Genomic DNA, 26,628 nt, shown 5'->3' on the forward strand with positions numbered 1-26,628 from the left:
CTGCTGTCTAGGGCAGGTGTATTGCCTTCCACGCAATGAAGTTATATTCACTTCAGACTCAAATTTAGTTTGATAGAAGTTACGGAATGATAAAACTTCAGTGAAAACTGGCATAACCTATTAGATTATCCAACAATACATGCAGGTTGTCAAGTTCTGTGAAGAAAAGCAAAGGCACTGCAATTTTGTCTCTGGTCTGCTGCAGTTTCATTATGTATAGTTGTAGGCAGGAAGAACTGAAACTCAAGCACAGAGCTAGGAAATCCGCATGCAGGTCAAGTCTCTGAAGCAAAGCTAAGGACTACAAGTTGCCAAATATCAAACACTATTCAGTAGCCATTTCCACCTGGAAACACCAGAAATAGCTGATGAAAGACTATAGTTTCTGTATCTATTTCTTCTTCTTCTCCTTTCCTTTTAAAGAGAGAAATGTCCTACTTTAGAGATGAGTAATAACTTTTGATCTAAACCCAAAAGAAATACTAAGAAATTCTATATAACAAGAAAGAGCAGCCTATCAGAGAATGGCGTGTGCGAATCAGGAGTACAGAAAGGCCCAGTCAATCAAATCAAGAAAAAGTTCAATCTATATGCTTCTTAGTTATCCTGATAGCATAATTATCTTCATACTTTGGTATGTTCAGTTTAAACAATTCTGGAAAAATCTCATTGTCATGGGTTTGCTATCCAAAGGCAAGATTCCTATAAGCAAGCCTTATTCCAAGACAATCCTAGAGGTAAATAGATATCTATTTTGTTTCGCATTCACTGAATTTTGTACCTATCTACCTTATGAAATAAGATGTTGGAAAAAATGTATTTATTGATTTTAATGAACATAGGACATGTACAGTGTCATTATTCATAACATTTACAGACACATCCAAACATATCTGCTTGAAAACAGTCAGAATATTTATTTTGATACTTTCAATTTGCAACTATGTGTAATACAACAATTTAACAATTTCTATTCACAGCATGCCAATACTGCTGAAACACCTACATTTAGCTAGTCAGCCAAAATTCCTGCTAATTGTTCCAATTGAGCATGAAATTTGTTGGCAATTTCGTTGAACACAAATCATATATTTCTATCCAAACAATTTCTGTAGTTATCTGATTATGCAGTACATGTGCCAAATAAAGTTTGTGAAGTGGAAAGATACATTTTTATCAAAAAACAATGAACAAAATGAAGTTTTCAGAACTAACTGTGAATTCACACATCCTATAGCTCATAAACTAATAAGCGGAGGCTTTACTCTCTCATTAGGATGAAGTATTAGGACATCAACCTGCATGTAGATAAATCCTATACATCATGTTTAAGGCATTCTGACAATGTCTGTTTGCCCATGAGGGTAAATTGACTCAACAGAAATAAGAAAGCAAACAAGAGAATGTAGAGATTTAAAATGTGTTTTCAGTAAATTTAGAGACTGGATACATTCCAGAACCAATGTAGAATTTGTAAAAACTTTCTTTAGGTTGAGGACTCTGTCAAAACATTAACAAGTGTTGAGGTGTCAGTACATATTTTAGCAAGAAACACACACACAAAAATATGGACTTATGGCTTATTCCAGGCAGAATTTCTCAGATTATTTTTAGATTTCCCAAATGCTGAAGGAGAAAACTATTACTTAGACATCTTAAAATATTTTTTGCTTGATTCTGTGCAAGGAATTGAACATCTATACACTTTACATTGAATAGAGCTAGTATACACAAAATACACAAAAAAATCATAGCTGTGACCAGTATGCATAAGCAATTAGATTAGGCATTTCTTCTGAATCACAGGCTCAGAACATTCACACATTGCTAGACATAAATTTAAAGAGAAGCAACAAAAGCCCTCTGCAAATGTAAAGATATTTAATTGGGCAGAGCTACGCTTTTGTATATGACTACTGAACAAGGAATTAGTGTGAAATCTAAGATTTTTATTTCATGAAAAACAGTTCATTATATGAGGAAGGAGTTATTGCAGAGACCAACCAATGCTGCTTTCAGGTAAATGCTTTTCTCTAATGGAAGAACTACCGAATGTGAATTTTGCATATTATACAACATCCCTCACACGAGATATCATAAAAGTATACCCAAGGTGAATCAATCATTTGCAAACAAAGAAGAAGAAAAAAATATTTGAAGGTAGGATTCAAAATAAAGTGACTCAATAGTTTAAGAGAAAGATTTCCAGATGAACAGGACTGAGGGAGTGGGCAGAGAAGAATGCAATGAGCCATCAAGGTCAAAGTGTAGCACAAGATAATGGAGTTCTTAAGGCAGTGGACAGCAAATTTAGCATGAACTTTGAGTAATACAGAAAAACAGAAAATGTGATCCAATATAGATTCTTCTCTTCAGTGTCAGGTGTATCATCTGACTACTTTTCTCTGAGATCTAGTAGCATAGAATGCATGTATTTTGAAAGACTATAAAAATGGTAATGCACTGGTTAAGAGAAAAATAATTACATCATGAATACAGACTTCAAGAAGAATATTGAAGCTATTCCAGAATGGATTGGAGATCATATTAGGCAGACTTACAGTCATTGAGAAACTGGGGGACAGAGATGACGTAACAGTTTCTGATATTGCAAGAAAACTGAGGACATAAATCAATGAAGATAACAGCAAAAGTGAAGAGAAGGATCAGAAATATTCAGTAACAAAAAACTATTAGTGCAATGAAGGGGTAATTAAGGTGTTCAAACAACAGAAATGAAAAATTTTCAGAAAATATGCAGAAGGAAGAGCTAGGTGGCAATCAGAATAATAGTAAAGATGGCTGAAAGGAGAGAAGCTAATGGAGCTATGGGTACATGGTACCTGAGAAATATTTGTCTAACCTGCTCTAAAAATCCTCCAATAAAAGAAATTCCATCACCTCCCCAGGCAATTGCTTCCAGTGATTCAGCTTTATTATGAGAAGTTTTTCCTGATATCCAGCCTAAACCTCCTCTACCACAATTTAAGTCCATTACACCTTGGCTGCCTACAGTGCATGCAAAGAAAAGATTGTTGCCCTCTTGATTGCTACTAACCTTTTGCATATTTGAAGGTTATTATTTTGACTCCTTTCAATAGTCTACTCCAATTTCCTTGACTTTTCCTTGTAGTTATTTTTTCTAAGTCTCTGATTGCTTACATTGTTATATAGATTCTCTCTCCTTGGGTCCTCCTTGAGCTGCAGTGCCACAGACCAGACACAGTACTTCATGAAGCCTTTTCCAATGCCAAGCAGAGCTTGGCATACAGGCATAACATACGGATAGTCCAAACTTGGAATTAACAAGGGGTAAAAAACTCCCCAATTTTGCTAGGAAAGAAAAATATTAGTTAGGAAAATGACAATTAAGGATGAGAGTGCTAAAAACACCAACTCCTCGTATACACATCCAAAGTTTTCTAAGGGGCAAGTTACAAAAAACCAATGCAACCTTCCTTTCTGAAAGACATTGAAAAGAATGAATGGGTTAGGTGATTCTATGTTTCTGCTCCCTTGAGTCCAGCTACAGTTTTTGCAGTCCCTGGAATCATTCAGAACAACCTGCAACTTGTTCTATGTGATCATGGCTGAACTGGCTCACAGGCCGTATCCTACACTTGGTATTACACCTTCCTCAGCACTAACCATCACAAAGATAGAAACACGGATTAGCCAGTGAAACTATCCTACCCCATCCAGGACAATGTCTGGTTTTCCTACAAGTAGTGTGGGATAATGTCCAGTTATCCCACCATAACAATAAAGAATCATCAGATTCGATTGCATTTTAAACAAAATTTATAATAAATAATTAGTATAATATACTGATATCTTCTTTGAAGTTCCCAGAGTTCAGCTTCCCAATAAGCTTGCATGAGTAACACCTGCAACTTTGTGAATTATATAGCATGACTTTTAAGTAAGCAAGAAGTGCAAGTATAATGGTCTTTGATAGCTCCTGTTTCCAAATATGTATTACCTTTGTGTTCATTGAAAACAAGATGACCACTCTAAGGACAATTTCATCATTCTCTTCAATAAATTGTTACTTTCTTACAAGGAGATTGAATTTATGCTCTGACACTGAGACTAAAATTAGGAACTGAGAATATCAAGAGGCAATCTGATGACCTCTAACAAAGAGTTGGGAAGAGTCTGTTCCCTGATATTAGACATTATGTCATCAAAATAATGCAGGTGTAATGCTGATGAAGCATATAACTAGTTTCATTTTGTACAAAATAATGAAGTATGCTTAGGTTGCTGTTTCAAAAATTAGTCATTGAATTATTCAAATTAAACAAGAAAATGAACCTAACTTAACTGGATTTATTTGTAAAGCAAGCTAAAAAGTCCTGACATTTTATTGGCAGGAAAAAACAGCGACACAGCTTATTAGTATAAACTTCAATTACCTTAACTCCACAAATCTCTGGTATAGGATTTTAATGTGTTTTAATAAGTTACCCTGATTTCCAATAGCCAGTCTTGGTGTAATGATAGCTGCTGGTGTTGGTGCATACATTCCAATGCTTTTACTCAAATAAATGAGAAATAACGGCCAATCTTTGCTCTTTGCTTCATACTTAACAGAAATACCTGAAATTAAAAACTTATTTAATGTACCATACTTACTGTTTACCAGAGAAACAAAGATATATTTTATTTGAAATTCAAAATTCTTGAGATCATCTTATCTTGTCAGAACTAGAGAACAATCTAACACCTGTGACAATTCTACAGGAAACGCAGTAACTTGATGAAAAAATGATTGAAAGATTTACTGCATGTTTTTCTGCAGAAATAATTATTAAAGAACACTGATATGCTAAAAAAATAGATATCCCAGTTATATTGTAAAGATATCAAATGGGTGATCATCATAGGAGCAAATCTGTGCTTGGTTCTTATGGAGGTTCTGTCTTTGCTCCAGCAGATGTAGCACAGTAGATGCTGCTGTCCAGAGACTTAGCGTGACCACATATTTGAGTTTACAGTAGTGCCCACCTTGTCTCACAGGCCTAAAGAACAAATCTGTCCCTGTTTCAAAAAACCCAAAACATAGGCTCTGAATGAACTTAAAAATACACAGAAGTTAGGTAAGCAGGAAAGAAAAAGTATTTTTATTACTTTTAACATACAGATTAACTAAAATGACTGTCAGCAGCACAATGGAAATGACTCTAGAAAAGTGATTTATATTTTGGGTAAAAAAATGTTGCCTGAAGGAGGCTTAGAATATGAAGATAACCTAAATGATTTAGCTTTCAGGATACACTGAGCAGCAAAAAGCAACCAGGTCTGGAAATGGCTTAGATGTCTAGAAAAAAGAAATGAAAGGAATAAAAAAAATGCTTTAACATTGAGGGCACAGAGTGTCAAGAAACGTTGTATCGATCTATGATGCTACTTTAAGTTTTTTATGATTCTGACATTGAAAAAAATTACGGTGGTATCACAAAATACCACAATAATCTCAAGCTCTCTGGACAAGGTGCTTCTGGTGTTTTCTTACTCTGCTCCTTAACAGCCTGTGCTATGTGAAACTGCTAGCAGGGGGACCCTAGGAATTCTTTCTCTTCTTTTACCTGTCCCTGGGACATCGGCCACTTCATTGATGCCCCCCTTGCCTGTACCTCTCTGGGGATCCAGAGGTTCACCGCCTACCAGACTTCCCTTCCTCTCCTCCAGCAGAGTAACTTTAGGCTGCTCTTGTTCTTCCCAAGAGGGAGGAAGAAGACTGAGGGTGGCCTTCCTTCTCCCCTTCCCTTGTAAGAGCTCATGCAGATCTCATTACTCCTAAGTAGTAATGGAAGCAGATGAAGGGCTGGCATGGGTTAAATCATGCACAAGATTAGTATCATGAATATCACGCCACAGCTGGAGCAGGTATTGCTTCATAGATTTAGAGTTAGGATACTACCGTGCTTCAATATCATTAGCAAGATAGTGGTTGACGTGATACCAAGAGGGAAGGAGGGCAAGGGAAAACTAAGCTTGATTTCTCCTGTGTTAAGTTTAAGCTGACAATGAAATATTTAATAGTTGATATAAGGCCAACATGACAGAATGGATGACAAGATGAGACTTGTTAATGTCATGTTGTGAATCACTTACACAGAAAGGCAGCCTGAAGAGGTAAAGATTGATGAATAATACGGTTTAAATTGGGAAGGGCAAAGGCTATTTCCAATGCCTGAAAACCCACTCAGACAACAGGGAACAGGACAAATATGATGCAGATTAAAGTTTTTTGAAGGAGTTGATATCAAACGACTGTCATTAAGTCATTAAGTTATGGCAAAACATTAAGAAAGATAGACTGGCTGGTAAAGACTCCAAAGCAGAAAGAAAGCCCAAAATAATGGAGATTCAACTCTCCTCTGTAATGCTTTCAGGATTTTATTTTAATCTGTTACAAATTGCTGGTACCTGAAAATAGACTCAAATATTATCAGTTATATTGTAAGTATTTAAACTAAGCAATCATTTTAAGTACAGTGTATATACCCCTATTTTTTTAGATATGCTCTCTAAACACTGGGCAAAAAGTGCCTTACTACTGCAAACTAAAACTCTACAGCGAAACAGTTGCTCTGGATATTTACAAATAAATGCAAAGAATAAGACAAAAGCAAACCAAATAGCATATGGAATTACCATGAAGACAGTCATGAATATTGACACGTTTCAGACCATCAGTATTAATGCAGAACACCAGCTGTACGATACCACTATCATGTAAGCCAGATGACAGTAACGAACAGCAGACTTACTGTGCAGTTGAATGGGAGACTTGCAGTAGTGTCTGGAACAGTTCAATGACATTACACTGTGCCCAAAGGACTCACGGATCAATACAATATCATTGGAAGTGCTGGAGTTATTACAATGTCAATAGAAGGATGAGGTGAGGGGATGCAATGCACCATCATTAAAACTGGAACCCCTCGTATATCAGTGCAAGATCTCTGCAATGCTGGTAGAACATTCTGAAGAGAGTTAGTGTATAGTCCTCATTTTTACCAAAAGATCTCTAACTTTAAAAGATACCAATGGGCATCAGATATCACAGAATTATTAAAATAGTTTAATGATTCTAAATACAACAAAATGAAGTTATAGGTACTTCACACTATCCTATTGTTTAAGCATTGCTTCCTGGAAATACATGTGTGATCCAAATTTCCTTCAGTCCAAAAGAGAGCTGGGAATGAAGAACGGAATGGCAACTATAACTTTTAGTGTCCTTTCGTAAATTGAGGATAGACTGGGAATGGAAGCTTAATATAGCTCTTTCTTACAGAATATACATCAAAGGACAATCAATACCCTGAAACACATTCATTTAATCCTCAGCATAGTGCTTTGTTTTGATATAGATCAGTATATTGTAATTCCAAGGAAACTTTGAATGGACTTCATTCTGTGTTATAACTATGTATTAATTAGGAAAAACCACGGTGGATACTGAATACTAAACAATTACTAGAAAATGCTAGGCTAGGAAGAAAAAGCTAATAAAAACTGTAAAATATAATTAAAATATTTTAGCATCTACATCTTTTAGTGCTAAATAAAAGATATGAGAAAAGAAAATGTGGCAATTAACTTGTGATGTTTACTTCTAAAGTTTAATTAAATAATCAGTATATACAGAATTAGAGTTTGGGTGCCTCAGCTCCCACTCATCGCTTCCCTCTGAAAAGACAACAGAGAAAATGTTCCCAGGTACCAGTGCAGAAACAATGAAATCACATTAAAAAAAGAGTTAACTTTTAACTACAGTGTAATGTGGCCTCAGCCCAGGGAGCTGGAGACGTCTTCTGTTCCAAGATAAAAGGAGACAGAAATATGGTGATATTGGTGAAGAATGTGGGGGTTCTAGTATTTGGTCAGAAAATAATAAAGCTTCTTCAAAGAGATATGGCATTTTTATTCACTATCTATTCCAAGTATTTAAATTATGCCAGCAAGAACAATTGTGATTGCTTCCTATACAGTAGCAGGACAGAGTGCCTCAATTTGATAAGTACTCAAGAGCTGATTCTTTTCCTTTCTGCTATGAATCTGTTTTTCACATTGCTCACTTCTCCATGAACCTTAGAGATTTGATAGAGTGTATTTAATCTTCCGTTGAAAGAGGCTATTGAGAAAAGTAAGAGAAGCTTTGAATTTAAGAGGAATTGGCAGCAATGAAAAGTACGATCTTGAAAGATTTCAGAGCTATCACACCTAATTCCCAGGTTCCACCATAAATAAGATAAAGTAATAACTGTAAACACAATATTGTAAATAAAAGTAAAGGAATAGAGGATTACGATCTACTAGAACCCCAACCTAGATTAGATATTCATTATTATCCACATATTGTAATTCTCCCTCTAATTTCAGGTGAAACTTCCAGAATCCATTTCATGCATTATTACACTATTCCAATATCACATTGCCTTGCATATTATTATTTCTTTTCCAATGTACGGCAATTACAATAAAAGAATGCAGTAATATAGCCATTATCTACAAACGAAAATATGCAGTATACTCTGTATTCTTTAAACCTGCACATATACAACACAACACTGAAATGCGACTCACAGCTGCTGTATTTGTTTGTTTGTTTGTTTGTTTGCTGTAATCTCTGTTAATTAAGATAGATGTTAACTAGGGGGCACTGTGCACTCGAAGGACCGAGCATGAGGTTTGCTCCCTCCTAAATGCCTTCGTCTTGCGTTCCTTCAGCTCACATCCATCAGGAAAGGACTGCCAGGTGAGCCGACTGTCACTCCAGCCCAGGCTAATAGATTCTCCAGTGGCTTTTGTTACAGCTCATGTCATGCTATTAAAACTCCGCGCCTTGAAAATGGCATAACATATGTAGCTGAGACTTGTCAGCTCCAGGTAATCAGACGCTGCTTGGTTTCAGAAGCAGATGCAGATGAGACTAGCAATATAAATATGCAAATCACAATGGTCCCTTGTCAGCACCACTGTTCCTACCTCTAATGGCCCTCGTAGAAAGTCTGTTTGCTCAGCTCCTACTTCCAGTGCTACATCGACAGAAGCAAAGGGGCGGCTGGCCATCTGCTGTCGCTCCCGCATAAGTTGCTGATGAGGAAAAAATGATGTTTTAACAAAACATTAAAAAATGCACCAGATATTAGTCTGCCCTACTATACCTCCCATTCAAACATAAGAATGCAAATAGCATGCAAATAGTCATATTTGTAATATTAAAGGGAGAAAGTTATACTAAATTATCATCGTCTATATTTACTCCAGAACTGAGCCCGGAGGGCTTGTGTTGTCTACAAATGGTCTTTCAGCTTGAACTCTGATGAAATCTACAAATTAAAGCTTCCCTAACTGACTCTTCACTCTAAATAACTTAGCTATTTGTGCAAGTGGGAAGCAAATATAGGAAATGGTTGGTAAAAATAGTTGAAGTCTAATTCCACTGATAATGCGTGCATTAGAACACCTGCCAAGAACAAGTCCACTTGGCCTTCCAATTTTCATACTTCACTACTAAGCCAGATGGAGTTAATAGTGTCAGGACTCATAATTTTATGCAGTATCTTTTCTGCAGTTACTTATATATGAAGAATAATGTGTCGGAATTGGGAAGCCTGCATCAGTGTATTTGAATACGATCAGCTATGCTCACAGAGCTTGAATAATCCCTTCCAATCACACCAGTGTGCACAGAAGTCCCAGGCAAAACCACAAAGCTAACTCGTATTTCTTCCTCAATCTGTAATTATAATGCTTATTAAACCATGATGAATAAAAATGATGACCAGCACTAGATATTACAGATCTTACTTCACTGGTTCAGTGCAACTAATAAAAGCATTATTAAATATTTAAAGTGAATGAGTCGTGCAATTAAAGTCGTGTGCTCCTTCAACTGAACAGGATGTCACAGCATCTTGAAGAGACAAAATGCTTGCAAAAATGTTTTATTAGAAAAGATCTAAGTTTCATTTTCGTAGCATATTTCTCCCTATTATATCTCTGGAAAGCTTAAAACATTAGAAACTAGTATTTGAATGTAAATGACACTAGCACCGTGACATACTGTTCATAAAAGCCTTTGAAATAATAAAAGGAATCAAGCAAATATTTGCTGGCAGCTTACCAATAAATACTCTTGATTTAAGGTCTGTTACAAAGCAACAAGTTCATTTTGTAACACTCCTCATGCATTTTTTCTTGACTTGCGTTTTAAGATAGCGTATAGAAATCTAAAGAAGCACTTGTAACGTTAAAAATCCAAACAATATAGTAGTCTCCTAATGCATACCCAGTACCTTCCCAAGGCCTGGGTTTTATAAACATGCAGTGTATTTGCCAGTAAGCACCTGCGCAAATGGGGTCCCAGTATATCATACCAATAATCGATATGTCTGTGGGTAAAACTGCATGCTTTATATTCAGAATAAATAAAATCCTAGTATGAATAGCTAGATGGTTAAAAGTTATGTTTTTAACCCTTCATTTAAAAGTAAAACTGGTGGTCTCTGTATACTGACTTACATCAGCACTGATTTGCATCACTACAACATACTCATACATTTTACAGCCAGAAAGAACTACTATGACCCTCCAGTCTTACCAACAACTTGAGAAAGCCCACAAAAATTTAAAACATAAAATATCGTGTCACTACATCCTAAAATTACTCCATCTAGCTCATTTTCTTCCTAAAATAACAAAAATTAAAGAAAACAATGTTATTAGAGCAGTCCTGCCATATGGAACTCATTACAGTATTGTAAGTCTACAGAGCTATTGGCAAATGCTTACTTTTTAATGGGAAACCAAACACTTTAAACAAATAGAATTGCTTGAGGAAAGTACTTAAATGAGCAGAATAACCTATGCTCCAAATGCACAAATGATTATTTAAAAGATTTACTTAATACAGACTATAAAGGAATGTGTATTTGATATGCTTTCTGTTTTTTAAGGCTAGCAGTTTTCTTCACCTCTGCTCCTGGTCATGCATTCAGTAAAACCTTTTCATTCACAAGGTAGTCACTGTAATTTTGATACTCTAATTTGTGAAGAGTACTATGAAGATTCTTAATTAGCTCTGTAAACAAGAATGAAAACTTTCAAATGTTCGGCTGCCCATGAAGCGCTGCTGCGTTTGGCAGCTGAGCACTCGCACATCAAAGTGCTCTATGCAAAATATTGCTTCTTGCTGTTCAGCTTTTTAAAGCTCCTTGTAAGGTGCAGAACAGGAAAAAATAAGATGCAATGAGGAGAAATACAGGAAGATATTATGATGTTTCAAATCAGTTTTGTGGCTGGAAAAGGTCACTAAACCCCACTATGTGCGCCTCTCCGTGTATCAAGACTGGGACAAAGGCAAAGTTCCAGTTATAGAAAATCTTATAAATTAGATTATTGCATGGCAGGTGGTGTTCAGGTGTGACACCCCGTGCTCCAGTCACGCGTTGTTTTCATGTAGCCCAAACAGGTATGGGGAAATTCCTGCAATTCAGCCATAGGCCAAGAAACAGGGAAACTCCCCAAACATGGGTAGTATGGGTGAAAAACCTCTTACCTTTTTCTCAACAGTGAAAGAGATTAAAGAACCCACACAGATTTCATCATAGCTGAGGTACAATAAACATGGGATAGTGGAAGTGGAACTATGCTGGTGTTACTTATATACTCATATAAAAAAACCCCAACCTGCATTTAAAAATCATACAACCAAAAAACCCCAAAAACTTCTTCAGTAATTAGGGATATTTGTTTGGAGACAAAGAATATATGCACATTCTTAAGATTTAATATTTGAATATTTTATCACACATTTAATTTATAATTTGAAGAATTACGCACATGCCTAAATATTCACTTTAAACTATGGGAAATTCAAAATATTATTTTTTCAGCAAAGGACTGAGAAATTCAATGGGCATTTATCTGACTGAGCAGACAACTGATTTCAAGGTCTACCATAATTTTAAATCTCATTAAGTCCAAGAGTATTGACAAGATTAATTTTTTAGGCATTTCTATTATTTTACAACAATTTCAAAGTATTAATTTATATCCTATTAAAGAGATTTTCTTGTAAATAAAGAATTATAGTTGTCATCAGTGAAGAACAGTAAGATGTTAGGATAGTATAAATTAGTTCAATTTCTCTCTCAAAACCCATATAATTTGAGAACTTTTCTTAAAACCCAACCATTTTGGCATAATTATTCCCTTGTCATGGAAATATACATTTCACCTGATTTCCAACTTTGCCAATAGATTATGTTAATTTTGAGTTTTGGTGTGCTAGTCAAATAAATACCTTTGAAATAGGACCTGCTTCCCCATCTAGAAGTATATCACAGGAAAGTATTTGTCTGGGTATACAATTTAATTTTACCATTGATCAAAAAAGTTATCATGGGGGCTACTTCTCCTCTGATCAATGCAGTTTGGAGGGAATCAAAATGTTCCATATCATCTTGTGCAATCTTCTATGAGAAAATAGATTTGCTGCAAAGTTATTATTTAAATAGAAATGTTTCACTTGATTTTTTTTTATTTTGCTTGATAACCTTTAGACTTACTTTCAAAATATTTTAACGCCTATATTGTATTCATGTACAATAAAACACTCAATGCAAAACACATATTACAAGGATTTAACATTAACAGAATACAACATTTCAGCAATCCCAGGCTGACATGTTTCAGATCTTTTGTATTTTAGGAAGTTTTACCATTTTGCTTCTTTTTCCTATTTAGAAAACTTTTTTTTTCTTTTTTTCTTTTTCTTTTTTTCAGACTTGGTCTCTCATGTGGAATAGAATACTGTTCTTCTGACTAGTATTGCTTTTTCTATGCTCTTCTCTTCACCTCCCAGCATAACTGTCCTAGAAAAGCCCTAACTGAAAAAAAAACCAAACCCTAATAAAGGACATGAGTTGTTAGGAACTAGGACAGGTGTACTTTCTCTTTGTTATACAGTAACAGACATTCTTGAGGGACTGATAGATTAGGAGAGTTGAAAAGGATGAGACCATTTTAGTGCCATAATAGGATGACTAGAAAAATCCTTTCAAAGACCCTTCTGTTGCTGTTTGGCACCTTTACGGGCTAGTTTAGCCCACTGGCAAGTAAGGTACGTGTTAGAGTGTGCCATAAAGCTAGGCTAGGGATAAGCAGGTGGCAAACACTTGTAAACATATTTGGAAGACTTCTGACTGCCGGACCAAAAAAAGCTTTCCTTCTGGGTGTTTAGAGCCAGACAGTCTCAGTACCCTATTTCAGAAATAAGGAAGGATCTGGCATTTGAAAGGGTGCCTATTATTTTAACAACAGCAACAGCTGCCTAGGTTTTCTGTGTTTTCTTCCTTCATATCTTAGATTTCCTTTTTTTGTTGTTTTTTTCCTAGATCAGATCACTACCAACATTGTACCAGGACATCCATGACTTTTTCAAGATGAATAATCAAAACCATGAAGAATGGTAATTCTGTAGTCTCTCTGGAAACTGCTGTCCAGTTCAGTGCTGAAATACCCTCCTGGTGACAAAGATTTTCCAAATTTCTAATCTGAAATTCCTATTCTGCTTATTCATCACCCATCTCTGACTTGTCTGCAGTTACAACTTGGTCTCCTCCTCTCCTGTTTCTGTGCTGTCAAATGCTGATGTGAATAACACCAAAAGGTTACAACAAAAGTGCTAACAATGCCATTGCATTAAATCTGAGTTTTATAGGAAAAGTGTTTGCAATGAAGAAAAATGTCAAAACCTCATGGAGAGTTGCATTGACTAATTTCTGATCACATTGTATTTGCCAAACTCCAAGGGTTAAAAAATTAAAAATAGAAATAAATGGACCGCCCTGCCAAAACAGAGAGTCTCTATAAGCAGTGCAATTCAGTCATTCATTGCATATTCTTGAGGTTTCTTATTGTCATATCTTCTGTTGATTAACAGAAGTAGCTTAAATGAGTTTAAATGACTACACAGATCTGAGTGGACCACAGGCATTTTAGTTAGAAACACAATTTAATTCTCTTCAGAAATTCTCGTTCTCAAACTGAATTATACATAGCCATATTTCAATGAAGCTCTGATTATTTGCTTTAATTTGCACAACACAAAGATTGCCTTCTCTCTAACTTTTCTCATTGTAACTCTTGGTGTTACAAATCTCTTCAAATTAAATTAGCTATTTGCATAGCTGGAAAGGAGAGCAATTTCTCATTTACATGTTGAATAACCTATTTGACTTGGTTAATTTCCAAATCAGCTGATTTCACTGGAAAGGCATCTCATAGTCATTAAAATATTTTGTGGCATTTAGGTGAAATAAACTGACCATTCCATGATTACAGGAGCTATAGTGACTTTAAGAGAGGGACAAAAGCTGGCTTAGGAAACCAAGCAGCAGGAATAGCCATACTTATGACAGTAGTCTGACAATTTGGATCCATTCGTTCTCTCCATCGTGAACTTCCTAAATAATCCTGGTCGCTTGCTTTCACTGTGCCTCATTTCCCACTCTGTTAAGTGGAAAGTGCCCTGACACAAGAGCGCGTTCAGGTAGGCAATGAGATATTACAATGATGGACATAGTATAGCATGCTATTTGCACTGCAAAACAGACTCTATGGAAACTTCCTAAGATATCAGGGCCTATTCCATGCTACTTTCTTTTAAAATTGCCTGAAGAAAAAGTGCTCTCAGGTGTGTGCAAAGGTCTGCCATGGGAAAAAATGAGAGGAGTTATACTTCTTGCCCTAGCTTTATACTGAATAAAATGAAGGGTTATTTAAACTAGACATAGTCCAGCAAACAACAGCTAAGACATACTTAAAATACAGTGTACACATCCCAAAAAATAACAGTTCCAAAAGGTCAAGTTTTTATGTATCCCTTCTGGAAACCAAATACCAGTCGTCTGTAATTTCCCTTGAACAAATCAAAAATGAGAAAAAAAGATGAGCCCTGAAAAGGTCATTTTGTTGCTAGATCCAAGGAACAGACGTTTAAAGTATTGTACATTAGCAAGCAAAGAGCAAAATGTGAACCTACTGTGACTTCAGGTTTTGGACCTTTTTGATTCTGGAAGAGAATTCCCATCTCCAAAACAGAGTATGAAAAGCTGCTTATTACAATGGAAATGGCACCCTGTTTATGCTTATTTGCCAGTAATTTATGGAGCCTCATCTTACAATAAAGTTGTGATCAATCCTTCAGAATTTTTCCCTAGAGATTAATTTAGCATAGGAAGATTTTTTTTTGGGGTGCTAAGAATCAATAATAAGCTCAAAATTCAATTCACTGCTTTCAAATTTAAGAAGTGCTAAACAAGACCTAATCCTATTACATCTTTCGCTTAGATCACTATGAATCCATGTTGTACAATTACACAGTTCTGTAACCATAAACATTTTAAAAGTTCCTCTAGAGTACTTAAGTCTTTCTGTAGGCCTTGCTAACCCCAGAATTGCACTCTTCTTCCTAATCAAGCGCATTTTAAAAATCCTTTAATCAAACTATTGATTATTTTGCTGTTAGCTAGCAAAGCTATTTTCGATTCACAGAAAATTTCTAAAAATACTTATTCTTCAAACTAATTCTGTGTACAGAGAAAAGGAGAACTGGATCCACTAATTACATATGTTATAATGTTTCTGCAGAAGACATTCTACTGTATTTGCCCAAGGACAGTTATTTATAAATGAATATATTAAAATATGTGTTGAAATTAATTATTTCAGAATATGAAAGAGAGATTCAAGTATCATTTTATGCAAACTACTACTTGGAACTCTTTCATTTACTCTTTCATATGGTTTCACATAAATAACGCTTTTCAAAATGTCTTCTAAAGAATTACTAACACTGATAGTGTAGTACTTTAAACATAAGTGCCATCTTTATACGTTGAATAGATACAGTATGAAACTACCTTATATTAACAAAATCTCAGTGCATCCTATCCACTTTATTAAGCTACTGCTTTTGAAATGATGCATGATGGATATTATCCATTATTATGATAGCTGTTAAAAACTGCTTTAGTTACTTACCTTAGACAACAGGTGTCAAGCTGATAATTCCCAGCTCTGCAATAAAGTTTTAGGCTGTTCCTATAGTAATTCAGATTGCTTTAAAGATAGTTAATGTGATCTAATAAAAGAAACCGATAATAAGTGGTACCTCATGAGATCACTTTGTCCACCTCTGCGCATTGGTCCTACGCAAAGGCAGGTTGCAGTGTGATCATCACCTTTCTAGCAGATGTATACATTTCTTAAAAAGGCCCAGTGATGGAGGTTCCACAGTTATTCCAGAAGTCCGCACTACCTGATGATTCCAATGCTGGAAAGGTCTTTTCTAAAATCTAAATTAAATCTCCATGCTGACATTTAAGCCAATTGCTTCTTGTCTTGTCTACAGTGGAGAGCATTCCTTGTCTACACCTGAGAAAAAAACCCACAGAAACTCTCTTCTCCTTTACAGGAGCTCTTTATAAATTTGAAATTTTCCCTTTAACCTTCTCAACTGTAAATGAATGCGGGTATGTAAGTATTATCTCACCACTCCTCCTCCTATTTTTGGTGGTCCCCTCCATGCTCTCCAAGTGCCAGACACTCTTGTTAAAAAGTGGGACCCAAACTTTACACAGCAGAATAGAAGAGTCACTTTAAGGGTCTTACAGATCTTTTTGTTGATAATATTATGCCAGCATCTTTGCTACAACAGAAGTATGGTAAATTATATTCACTTCTGATTCATGATCATTCCAATTCATTTTTGAATATTCTTACCAGGCTCATTGCCCATTTTCCCCTACCTTTTTTTTTGCAGGTGATTACTTCGTTCTCCGTGCAGAATCATGGTTTTGCCAATTACAGAATTGTGGAATTGCAGATTTGCAGCCAACTATTTCAGATTCTCCCATCTACTTTTGTACAGATTATAATCCTGTCCCATAGTATGCTTGCGGTCTCTCTTACTTCAATGACAGTTCCACATGCAATAACCACGGTCCATCTCTTAAATCAACACCTGAATCAGATCCCCGCAGAAGCCCACTTGATATACCTACCTTTCCCTTTTCACACTGAACGACTTACAGCTAAATACTCCAAGAATGAAGTTTTACATTCATAGAATCATAGAATCATAGAATGGTTTGGGTTGGAAGGGACCTCAAAGATCATCTATTTCCAGCCCCCCTGCCATGGGCAGGGACACCCTCCACTAGACCAGGTTGCCCAAAGCCCCATCCAACCTGGTCTTAAACACTTCCAGGGAGGGGGCCTCCACAACCTCTCTGGGCAACCTGTTCCAGTGCCTCACCACTCTAACAGCAAAGAATTTCTTTCTAACATCTAATCTAAATCGACCCTCCTTCAGCTTGAACCCATCACCCCTTGTCCTGTCACTCCATGCCCTTGTAAACAGTCCCTCCCCATCTTTCCTGTAGGCCCCTTCAGGTACTGGAAGGCTGCAATTAGATCTCCCCGGAGCCACCTTTTCTCCAGGCTGAACAACCCCAACTCTCTCAGCCTGTCATCACAGAAGAGGTGCTCCAGCCCTCTGATAAGCTTCGTGGCCTCCTCTGGACTCACTCCAACATCTCGATGTCTGTCCCAGAGCTGGACGCAGTACTCCAGGTGGGGTCTCACAAGAGTGGAGTAGAGGGGCAGGATGACCTCCCTCGACCAGCTGGTCACACCTCTTTTGATGCAGCCCAGGACACGGTTGGCTTTCTGGGCTGCAAGTGCACATTGCTGGGTCATGTTGAGCTTCTCATCAGTCAGTACCCCCAAGTCCTTCTTCTCAGGGCTGCTTTCAATCCATTCCTTGCCCACCCTATAGTTGTGTTTCCTTTCACTTCCTTTTATCTAAAAGGTCTGCTAGTCTGGTGTATCAAGAAATCAGTTGGGCTTGATGTGATTTGTACTTGAAAAAACAACATTAAATGCCACTCACATCTTCACTTTCTTCTAAATTCTTATAGATGATTAAAAAAAAATATGTTTATTCCAGTACTCTGCAAAGAATTAATGATAAATTGACTAGTGTATAATTGCCCAGCCCTTTCTCCTCCCCCTTCTTTTCTAAGATAGGAATTACAATCATCCCTTTCTTGAACCTCACTGGTCCTAGCTGAAGTCTCAGAACCTTTACAGGCTCTGGGATCACATACGTGCTTAGCCAATTCTGTAAATATTCTAGAATAAATTTAATCAGGTTATCCCATCTGAAAATATTTAGCAAGTATTCTGTAGCCCGTATTACTATATTAGTGCTTGATATTGTATCCCTTTTTCACTGCAGATACTAACAGACTTTTAAAGAGGCCTTAATCAAAGTGCTTTTTAAAACAGACTCTTTTCCTAGCACAGATAAAGTCAGAAAGATGGAGTGTATATACTATTAATTTCAAGAGAGTGACAGGACAAGTATATTTTCAAATGCAGGACAAATATATTTTAATTTACAAATAATGTCAATGCTTTTTTTAACCTGCAAGACAACACAAAGGGTAGGCACTGGATTTGTTTCCTACGTGAACTGATGTGAAAACATACAGTCCAAATTATAACGACAGAATTGAAGCTATGCCAGTTTAGAAAAAGCTGAAGTTTCTGAAACATACCTGGACCCTAGACCACATAGTGACTTCAGATGACCAAACTCCTAGGAATTTTTTTCAGATGACACTGAATCCAAAGTTTATATTTACTTTTATTCACTATTTTCTTTCTACTTTTTTCTACCTTTTTTTTTTTTAATTAAATTGTAACACATAAATTAAAAAAAATATGAAAGAAGAGAAATAAAAAACACTGAGCAGGAAAATGGGGCTGTATTCCAACAATGGTGAAGTTTGCCTTTATTATTACCTCTAATTCTTTAAACCCATCTACTATTTGAGATTACTGGTACACTGATAAAGTGACAATGTAAATGAAACGTTTTAAGTGCAGCACCATTGCCAATTATACAACTATTCTAAAGCGGTACTTTAGAAGCTACTTAAAGCACAAATGACATTACCATTAAGGAAGGTAAACTGGTGATGTACCATGACTGACTGATGCCTTTAAATGCTTTCAAGCTTTAATTCTTAAGGTATTAAGCAAAATAAACATCATGTTCACTGCCTTGTAATGGGGACAAAAAAGCAGTATGCCTACCAGCAGTCCTGCCTGTCTCTGAGTGGAAATGCCCTGATCTACATGGATCCTCAGCGTATGGAGCTGAATAGCCTTGCTCTTACAAGCTGAACGGACACGCCACAGTACCATGTGTTGGGTGAGTAAAGCTCTTCTAGACAATCCTTACAAAAGTTAAGCACATGTTACTTGGTTACCTACCTCCTTTTTCATTAAAAAATGAGGCTCATCCTGCCACTGGTAGATTTTTTAGTTCAATTGCCCCATCCAGGAGAAGCTCTAAATCCCAGTATTTTTCACAGCAACAACCCAATTAAAAATCATTAGTAAAGCTATATTTTTAAGTTATTTTAAGACAGGATCAGGAAGTGTGAAAAAATATCTGGTTACTCAGAATGTACAGAAAATCCTTATGACAAATCCTGTCCACCTGGCATTTTCAGCGAGAAGGGGTTTAGCTAAGCAACATAAAACTGGGATACTGACCTGAAATCTGGGTGCTTGTCCAAAGAAATGTTCCAAACTTCACAGATTTGCTCACCATACCTAGTACATTCAGGTCAGCAAGAATTTGGCACGCACTGCTACTGGGAACGGCGTGTGGCCACAGCCAGCTCATTTTGTGCAGGGGAGCGAACGGCTTTGAAACAGATGCAGTTCTGCTATCTGATCAGAGTAATAATGTGAATTAAAGCTATATTATGTTATATTATAGCTCCTGCTATAGACCTAAGAAAGCAAGGCAAATGACCATTCCTTACCTCTGAAAGAAACCAAGAAACCGAGGCAGCTTGCTCCGAGTTAAAGTACCTTGAACAGGAACGTATCAACTACAGGGAATTGCTGAGATAAGGAAGCCTGAAGCTTGCCATAGTTTAATGGAGAATTATTTTAAGAGTCGAACTGCTACCTAGTAATCTACAGCTACTGAAGGGACTAGAACCTGTCTAATCTCCTAAAATATTTAAGTTACATCAGAATTTCAGAAATAGAGGTGTTCCAAGCATTAAATACCCTAATCCGACAGTCTAAAATTCAGTTCTCAAATAAGAAGCACAACACTAATTTCAAGAGACCATCCTGGCAACATCTGTAGCAGCAGAAGTCAGGTTGTTATTCTCTTTATCTTGGTAATAATTTTGTGCACAATCCAGCTGCAAAGAAGGAAATCAGACTTCCCAGTAGTGTTCCTACAAGTCCGTGTGTGTACATACTCTACAGATTAGAAAAAAATACTGTGAAGAAGTTAATCCCTCACTGCTGCCACACCGAGACTTTCAATATAGAAGTGACAGAGAGTGTAAATCAAAGTACTCTGGCATTTTGAGCTCCAGTCAGACTGTTTCAAGAGAGAGAAGTGGGACAATTTAGAGTTCATCAATTATATCACATCAAATTAGCCTCCATCACTGGCTTGGCTCGGCAGCTTTCATCTATTCTAATTTACAAGAGAGGACAGCCAAGTACAGGATTGTAGCAATGACACAGTCAAAGGGAAGCACGGCAGTTTTTCTTCGCAAGAATCGTAGGCTTTTCTAGGCAGTTGCTTCAGCTGGGTCCAAATCTCCAGCCACAATTAGTTTATTTCATTTGCTTTGATCTGACAACCCTCATCCTCATTTAAGGAAACAACGTGCTAAACATCTTTTTAGCAGTCCTGCAGTCCCTGCCTTTCTACAGACACTGTTCTGTAAACATCTACCTTACGTAGTGATTTACCTTTGCAGTTAAATCCTTGAAATAGATGAGTACACTACTGGAATGTCATTGTAACTGTATGTGGTTAGGACATAGGTTAGCTATTTTAAAGGAAAATCACTATCAGTAAATTGTTAGAATTTGCCTTCCAACTGACAGACTTTAAATTTGAATTTGCCATGGTTGTTTGAAGACACTGACAGTGCAGTAACTTAAATCACATTGAAACACAGAAAAGAATCGGAAAATCTTACACAGATATCACTTTACAAAATATTTTATATTAAGAATTCATCCGTTTGCTATGGATGTGATCACAAGCATTGTGCATCATTTAAATCGAGGTCTAGAGGCTTAGGTGGATTAAAATGGAAAAAGGGCCTTGAGTTGGCCCTCTGTGTAGTAGTGAATTTGCACAACTGGGATGAAAAGCCAGCTTTACCATTTCTACCACAATAAATACTAAGAAAGAAACCAGAAGAACGAATAGACTGTTTTCCACATAGAATCCAGTTTTCCTCTTCTCCTAAAGAAAACATTTTTTAATACAGGCAAATGAAAATAGGCATTTAAAAATGCATGTCTCCCAATGATTACTTCACCAGAATAAGCAAGCTTCCAAAAGTATATTTCCAAACTCTTCCATCACAGTTTCCGTGAATATTGGCATGGAATATATCTCTTTTACCTGCTTTCTTCTAACATGGCCTGTTTCCAATTTAAATATTGCAAGCTTTAGGCAAGTCAAGGTCATCTTTCCCATTCCTTTACTTGACTTTGCTGGTAGGATTTTAAGTAGTGAACTACTAATAGGTTTTTTATGGCAGCTTTAAAGTTATTTTAATAATTGTATCAGATTAAAATGCTTAGAGACAAGTAACTTATTGGAATTTCTGACTGACAATTTTTAGAGACCCTTGCATGATTTCAGGAGTGATAAATACTAAATAAAAACTTAGAGACAGTATTGTCTTTTACCTGGAATCTTAATTGGCTCCTTTTTTTTATATGCAGTTTTATACAGTTTTTATAAAGAGCAAATGAATTCAACAAAATGTATTCATGACTTTCCTCTTGCAAATCTGAAAAGTTATGACATTTTTATATTCTTCCACAATATGCCCCCTTCTGCGTAGGAATCTTTTACCTGCATTAGAGAGCACCATAAATTTTTCAAGAATGTGGACTTGTTTTCCATTATTTGTTCCAGCTGGAAACATATCGGTTTAAAATGTCAGGGAACATGCTATGTGTTAATGGATTTTTATATGGGCATCTGCTAAATGCTTTCAAATTTACACTACCATAATGTATGAGACAGCTGGAATTTCATTAATTGAAATTTATTTACCAAGAAAAAAACCAACAACATCCTTAATTGGGAGAGAAAAGAAAACAAAGATATGATCTATGAGTCAAAGGTGCTACACATCTCAATGATTTTCCTCAACAGACCTATATTTATCACAGTGCACGCAAAGCAAGGACTCGCCCTCAGGGGCTTCTTAAAAAGAGTATGACGACTATGATTTGGCTAATTAATTTTCCCTACGCACTTGGAGTTGAGGGAAATATTCTAGCATATAATGCTCAAACCCTCCAACATGAGTTTTTATTTTCTTACTTGGGGCTGTGGTGGTTGCTTGATTATTAACATGGAAAACATTATTTCTTGATTACATGAACTATTGTTATTTAAATAGATGTGGTTTAAAAACATGCATGAATTAAGGATGATATTCAGCTCTGCAGAGATAGATTTACATTCTCCCATCTAAAAGGGAACTGACAAACCTTCTATCTTTATATCTGGGTAAGGATCACTCTCAACATTAGATCTAGTACAGTTTCAATTTGCCAAATGATAGCAGACGAGTCTAGCGCACTGTGGAGGAGGCAGTTCCTCTCTGTGAAGCAAAGATCAGAGTCCTCTCGGTATAGGTGAGCTCAATGACCACGAATATGTGAAGGGCAAGAGCAGTGGTGGGGTGCGACAATCTGAAAGGATTTACTTCTTTGATAAGGATTATTCAGTAAGGAGTTTATTTCTTTAACATGTTATGAATCCTCAGAAGAAGTAGAAAATGTTTTAATATTTTTGTTTTCTGACAATATAAATATTTAGAATCAAGTTGTAACTGCCAATATCCAGGTTTCAAATATAAAAATCTACCCTATATAAGTATTCCAAAATGGCCGTTTAATATTCACTGCTTTGGCCATGCTTCAACACAAAAGGTGGGTAAACATAACGTTAGCAAATTTAGTTTCATATAGGGATACTCCTGTACCTACAAACCATTGATTGTAAGACTACAGCTTCATTAGAAAACCAAATAATTTTGAAAAAGGACTTGAAAATTTGCCTTGCTTTATAATTTATCAGCATTTTGATTCTCTTCCATTTCAATTCTGATGAATGAATATGATTTTAACAGAAAAGATTTGCTTGCAGTTATATTTCACTGGCCTTTAAACTAACGTGCATTCATTCCTGTCCTACAGGCAAAAATTTCTTAGTCTTTGATGCAGGAAAATTCTGACCTAATTCGCTGCAGCTTTAAAGGCAAAAGATGTCAAGGATTTTCAAACATAACTTTTTAAATGCAAGTGCCATAAAAGATGCTCTAATAAAAATAAATAAATTAAAATTGTGATAGATGAAATTATTTTCTTTGAAAGTGGAACCAGTCAGATCCCATAAATGTAATCTTCCAACACTTTAGATACATCTTGACTACACCAATTACAACAATTTGTGGGGATATCTGGTTTTCTGTATTATATAAGGTGGTACCAGAATCCTCATGTTTTTTTCTGAGAAAGGCAAAAATTTCTAAGATATATAACTTAAAATGTATTCTTCACTGTAGTCCCTCTTCCTACACTGAAAATAAAATAGGTCCCATTGACCTGTTGAGCACCCAATATTTCTGACAACCAGCTTATGTATGCTCCAGCACGGACTTAAAAATATGGGTTTATTTTTAAAAACTCTGGCTTCTTTGATTGCAAAAGTACAAGTTGTACGATTTAGCGCTCAACTCAGAAATGAATGGTGTTTGTATCTGAATTAGTCTAGAGGAAAAAAATCATTGGAATTCACAGATGCAGGAGCATAGATTCGTATACACTAAACTCTCCAGCTACTTAGTCCTCTTTCCTTCATTTATATTCAATGAGTCAAGGATTACTGCAGCTGAGTATCTATCTCAGTATTTTTTTTTTTTTTTTTTTTTAAGTCCTTGCATTCTAACCACATTATGTAGACAGCAGAGATCAGGTCCTTTCCTAATCATGTCCTGCCCAATTTTCAGAAAACAACACATGAAGCATACAATGTGAACTACACCGATAGTAAGAGTTGATGTCACTCAGACTGACGAGGCCCAAGATATGCTCAACCAGAATCATGTACACCAGAAATAAAGTTAATGATGAAAAGCAGAATCAGGGAAAATGCTCAGCACAAGCTGCGAAAATCTCACATTTATTTTTCTCAGATGTTTACTTCCTATGTCACTAATGTGGCAAAAAAATATGTAATGGCATTTCCCCATATTATCAATGAAAAATACCCTTTTTTTTTTAGTTCTCAGTTAATGATAAATTCTGATTTGTTTTTCTGATAAATTTTAAGTTCTGTTTCTGCAAATATTTTTGCATTCAACCATGCATAGACAGTGTGGGGACCTGTAGATATTATTTTACATTTTGATTCACCTTGTCTTGAGTATTAACATAATAAAATACTATTAACTAGTTACAGGAATTTGTAAAAAGGAACACTCTCAAGTATTTAGAAGTAAATAAAACACAGGTAAATATCATGGAATAAAAACATTGCCTTTACATTTTCATCCACTACCTATATTGTGCATCTAAATAGTTTTTATTTGGTTTAATTAGAAAATTAAAAAAATTCTTCATAGTCATCTTAATGTAAAACATACATTGAATATTTGCAATATGTAGGAACTTACTATTACATACGGTTATATAAAAACTGCCATCATCTGCAGGATTCTACTCACTCTACACACATTTTGAAGTCACTCGGAAATGTTTCTGATCCTAACATACACCACAGAACTGTTACACACAAAATAAACAGCTGAACTGTGTGGAGTAAGACATAGCTAAGATGAAAGGTGACATCCAGTCTACTGAATGGACTCTAGGATTTTTTTGCTAATCTTGTATTTCCAGACAATGTTTTGGCCCTTTTTCATACAAATTGCAGATTGGCAGCTGTGACTCAGCTGTTCAAAACAGCTCTCATATTTTCCTCTCCTGGGGCACTTCTTTTCCAGAAGCAAACTCATTTAATGTCACCTCAGCTGCCACTGGCAAACTCACCAGCAGCGCAGAAGAATCAAGCTGTGATGTGATGAGATCTAGCACTCCCTGAGCACGTTATTTATTTCCGTGATGAAGCAAAAATAAAGGCTGGACCTCCAGTTTACTATATGTGAAAAGGACATCTAATGCCACTTCACCTGGATGTAAATTACATTTATTCTTCAAAGAGTAAACTTCTATGCAAAACTTTACTGTGTGCCATGCATTCTCTCAGCTGCATTTCTCAAAGTTAATTTACTTCTTTAAAAGAAATGCCATCAGCAATGGTATTGTAAATATACATAGCTCAATGCAGAATTTTTTTAACACTTTCATACAATTTCTAACAAAAGTCCAACTCTCAGCTGTAACAAACCAACCTGCACACCAAGTTGACACAAACACTTTAAACAACTGGGTATTACTTGTGGGCATATCGCTATTTCTGCTAAAAAATACCGAAAGCTTTGATGCAAAGGTGTGCAGACATCAATCAGGCTTAGGATATGTGAAAGTCTCCTTCAATATCTGCCTGCTTTCAATAGAGGTGGTTTTGGAGCGTTGCGTTTTAACTCGATACTGTGGACAACTGCGTGCTGTTAGTCTACCAGTGCACGACACGGAGCTTGGCTACTGTGTTTCTTAATGCAAAATGACACGGAACATTATTTGCCACATCAGGAAAAGCTGAAACTGTGCCCTAAGGCAAAACATCCTGAGTCATAATTATTCAATTATGATGTTTAAGATCATCCACCGTTGTGTGAGCACTATGAAGACGAGGCATAATGAAGTGGGTTACGCCAGGTCTGACATTTCACCCTTCTTTCTGATCATGCTGACTTTGGGGATTTAACTCACTTCTGTCGTATAGTTCCATGTGGCTTATTATTATTTCCATTTTAATATTAAACTAGAAAATGTCTGAAACTGTTATGGAAGTGTTTCATGCTATATTAAAACACAATAATCACAATCTATCCAAAAGAAACATACATATACTTAAAATGCTTAAAAATATTCAAAATCTCTGGAGCTAGAGAAATAGAAGAATTATTCATTCATTATTATTGTTAATAAAACCAGCACATATTGATCTGTACAAGACTGTCCATTTTCTTATTATAGTGCACTACTGTGAATAACATCATTGGGGAATGCTACCAAGAAAGACATTATAACCACAAGAATGTTTGTGCAAAACAAAAGCAATAGCAAATAAAAAACGAACGGAAAATGTTTACAAGATTCTTTCTCAGCTGCCCAGCTCTCTTGTAGCCACTTTAAAATGTATTTAATATTGTATGTAACAGAATTCCTAAGTAGCAACATGGCTTCCAGCTAATCACCCTTACAAAACAGATTTTAGGGGGGTCTCCATCCTGCCGGGGCGAGGTCCTGGCTTTGCAGCCCTTGCTG

At 36.2% G+C, this 26,628-nt stretch overlaps 1 protein-coding gene across 4 annotated transcripts in view; it reads right to left on the reverse strand.

Moving 5' to 3' along the window:
• The window catches only part of ATRNL1 (attractin like 1), a 522,496-nt gene that overhangs the window by 118,523 nt on the left and 377,345 nt on the right, over window positions 1-26,628 (reverse strand). For 2 of the 4 annotated variants that reach the window (XM_075757823.1, XM_075757825.1), the window contains exon 27: window positions 9,004-9,111. The exons of the other annotated variants lie outside the window; for them this stretch is intronic. In XM_075757823.1, the coding sequence (XP_075613938.1) occupies window positions 9,004-9,111 (108 nt within the window). The remainder of the gene's footprint in view (window positions 1-9,003; window positions 9,112-26,628) is intronic. 4 annotated transcript variants of the gene reach the window in all.

Source organism: Balearica regulorum, chromosome 7, assembly GCF_011004875.1.
Source record: "Balearica regulorum gibbericeps isolate bBalReg1 chromosome 7, bBalReg1.pri, whole genome shotgun sequence".
Classification (NCBI taxonomy): Eukaryota; Metazoa; Chordata; class Aves; order Gruiformes; family Gruidae; genus Balearica; species Balearica regulorum.